Below are 3,597 nucleotides of genomic sequence, written 5' to 3' on the forward strand. Positions count from 1 at the left end.
GCGGCTCCATACGCGCTTTGAGAGGCGTCGCAAAACCGTGGAATTGGATTTTTGCGCCGGGAGTGTAGTTGGTCCATCTAGGAATGCGGATGTCCTGCAAGGACGAATAGTTTCGCAGAAAACTGGTCCACTGCTCTGTGAGATCCGCCGGTAAGGAGTCGTCCCAGCCGATTTCTTGCTTCCAGATTTCTTGCATAAAAATCTTGGCCCAAATGACCACGGGAGCAAGCCAACCTGCTGGGTCGAACAACTTGGCGATCTGCGACAGCACTCTCTCTTGCTGAAAGATGGTTTGGACACCATCTCGGCGGTGACGAAAAAGAACTCGTCGGACGTGGCCCGCCATCGAATACCTAGCGTCTTTGCGACACTAGCTTCGTCGATCTCGAGGAAGTCTGCACAGAGCAAGTGATCCTTAGGGATTCTTCTCAGCACATCTTTCGAGTTCGAGGTCCTCTTACGCAAAGGGAACCCAGCACTCTCGAGCGCCGTTCGAAGCTCATCTATAGCGAACACCGCAGCCTGCTTAGTGTGAGCTAGGACGTCATCAACATACATATAATTGGCGATGATGTCACTAGCTAGGGGTACCGGTCGCGAACATCACTCGCAAGTTGATGCAGAACGCGGATAGCCAGGTACGGAGCACAGTTCACTCCAAAGGTGACTGTGTTGAGCTCAAAGTCGCATAACTTCTCGTCTGGAGTACGGAAGAGCAACCTTTGAAACCGGGTGTGTTTGGGATCCACAAGGATTTGCCGATACATCTTGGTGATGTCAGCGTTGAAGACAATTTGGAAAAACCTCCATTTCAGGATTTGAATGGTCAGGTCGGATTGAAGGATTGGCCCAGTGTGGAGGATGTCATTCAGACTCTTCCCGTTTGAAGTCGGGCTGGAGGCGTTGAATACAACGCGAAGCTTCGTGGTGGTGCTGTCGGGCTTGAGAACAGCGTGATGCGGCAAATAGTAGTTGCCGGAACTGGATGGGGACTTGAGTCATGTGACCCAAATCCAGATACTCTCGAATAACGGAGTCATATTGTTCCTTCAGAGAGTCGTTCCTCTTTAAACGGCTCTCGTTTCTCAGGAACTGAGCGAGAGCGGTAGCCCTCGAGTGACCCAGGTCAACGTGACCAGGATCGCGGAATGGGAGCGTGACCATGTAGCGACCCGTTGAGGTTCGCACGGTCGTGGCGTTGAAGTTAGCCTCACAAAAAAGGTCAGATTCTTTTGCTGGGCTAGCCGGCAGGTCCTCCACCTCCCAAAATTTGGAGAGGAGTTCCTCCAATGGCGGAGTTCGCACGACGGACAGTCGAGCCGAAAAGGACGAAATGGATTTTGAAATGAATCCCGACACAGGGCCAGTCAGGATCCAACCGAAAATGGTCTCTTGACCGAGGAGGGTCCCACAAATGTTAGGGTGAGAGCCGCCGAGCAGAATGGACGGGAGGATGTCAGCGCCTAGTAGCACATCAATCTGCGAACTCTCATGGAATTTGGGGTCTGCCAGCTGGATGCTGGGCAGATTTTCGAGGAGTGTTTGTGGGACGGAACATGAGGGCAGATTCCCCGCTAACTGGGGGAGGACGTACGCCGACGCCTCGATCTGCAAATCGGGTCTGACCGGGGAGCCAATTAAGAATTGGCAAAACTTTCGGGGCTGGGCTGCCACAGCTTGCGTCAGCCCAGAAACGCGGGCTTGCACGGATGTATACGGCATCCTCAAGCGCTTGAACAACTTCTCTGAGAGGAAGGTGGCTTCTGATCCGGAGTCAATCAGAGCCCGAGCTGTATAGCGGACGCCGAGATGGCATACGTGAATGACAGCTGTGCTGAGCAGAACACCTTGTGTGTTAACTGCCACGAATGACTGGACGTTAGCTGACTGGGTGGAAGTGGACTGTATTGGAGATGCAATCGGGGTTGTGACTGTCGGTGCCGGGTTCACTCGATGCAAGAGTGTATGATGACGACCCTTGCAAGTAAAGCAGCTGTGCGCACTTGTGCACTCAGCCAGGATATGGCCTCGTGCGAAACAATTGAGACACAGCTTCTGTTGCTTTATATAATTGACCCTATCGTTGATACCCATCTGGAGGAAACGAGGGCACAAGCGAATCGGGTGATTCTCCCGGGAACACAACTTGCAGGACTGGGTTTTGAAGTCACCCGACTCTCAAAGGAGTTGACCTGCTTGGCGACGGGGCCTCCTTGCGTGAGGCCCGTGGAACCGTCGGAGCGCTCGTGCTGGCTGACACTTCCGCTATCGCTTCTAGGGTGCGATACCGCTCTAGAAGGAAAGCGTTCATGTCAACCCACGTTGGAATGTCGCTCTTATTTTGTATGGACTGTTCCCAAAGAGAAAGGGTCAATTTGGGAGCCTCGAAGAACACAGGAAAACCAGGATGCAATCCCAATTCTCCGTGTTGATCCTTGAGTGCTCTAAGGCCGTCAAGCACCCTTGGATGGTGCTCTGCAACTCCTGAATGGCTGCACCCGACTCTTGCCCAATGGCGGGCAAGTTGAAAAGGATTCGCAGCTGACTGTTCACGAGCAACCGTTTGTTCTCGAAACGCTCAGTCAAGCTGGACCACGCCGACTGAAACCCCTCATTGGTCAAAGGAGACTTTGTCACAATGGCATGGGCTTCACCGCTGGTCTTGGAGTTGAGATGGAAAAGTTTCTCAACTTCCGACAGTCTTGGATTTCGGATATAAATAGCCGTGAATAAGTCTCGGGAGGTGGGCCAGCGAGTGTAATCGCCTCCGAAAACTTCGGTGTCGCACGGAGGTAGGCGACACCCTGTGGACATGAACGGCACGGCTTGCGTTTGTACGGGTGTACGGGGAGTGAGTGCCTGGGAGGCATCAGCTATTTGCTCACTTAGCTGAGCGGACCACTGCTCATAGAGAATATAGCAGTAATCATATTTTGCCTGAATGGTAGGCAACTCGTCTGTCGTCATTTCATCCGACATGACGCAGGAGCAAGCCTCGTACTCCTTCTCGACCTTGTCCCACAAGGCACGCATCTGGTCCCTCCGGACTTGGCACGTGTACAGGGACGCGCTGTCAGTAGAAGCCTTGTTAAGTCGCGCCGCAAAGTGACTTATACGGTCAGTCGCGGCGATGAACTTATTCAATGCCGAATCTACTACATTGTGTGCCATTTTGCTTTGAGAACGAGTAACGAATGGCCGAGGAATTGGGACGGAAGCAACCTTGGTCTTAGGAACAGACGGAGATTCCGTGACGAGGATCAGAGGCTTGGTACCGGAAGTGGGTGAAACACTAGCTGACCGTGCGGGGACCTCCCTTTTGGTGTGAACTGGCGATGTGCTGGATGCACGAAGAGCCGATTCCCTCTTGGATCTAGGAAAAGGGGGTTACTCGAAACTCTAGCGGCGCTAGTAGAAGGCACGGACAGTCTAGCTTTAGTCTTATCGGGTTTGCCCGTTGACATGCTACGCACGGAAGATAGGAAGCAGCTGATTAGAAAACCAGAAAATCACCGAAAAATATACCAAAAAAATACCAAATGGAACTTGGTTTTTTATATCCGAAACGGCCCAGAAGGTGGAAACGAAACGGAAGGC

At 52.5% G+C, this 3,597-nt stretch overlaps 1 protein-coding gene across 1 annotated transcript; it reads right to left on the minus strand.

The window, feature by feature from the left end:
• Window positions 1–864: 864 nt before the first annotated feature.
• LOC132798032 (uncharacterized) lies at window positions 865–3,171 on the minus strand. Its single transcript, XM_060809761.1, has 3 exons — window positions 2,462–3,171; window positions 2,172–2,292; window positions 865–2,094 (listed from the first exon to the last, which is right to left on the minus strand). The coding sequence occupies exons 1-3, from the start codon at window positions 3,169–3,171 to the stop codon at window positions 865–867; spliced, it is 2,061 nt and encodes a 686-aa protein (XP_060665744.1).
• Between the last annotated feature and the right edge of the window lie 426 nt (window positions 3,172–3,597).

Source organism: Drosophila nasuta, unplaced genomic scaffold (genome assembly GCF_023558535.2).
Source record: "Drosophila nasuta strain 15112-1781.00 unplaced genomic scaffold, ASM2355853v1 ctg65_pilon, whole genome shotgun sequence".
NCBI lineage: Eukaryota > Metazoa > Arthropoda > Insecta > Diptera > Drosophilidae > Drosophila > Drosophila nasuta.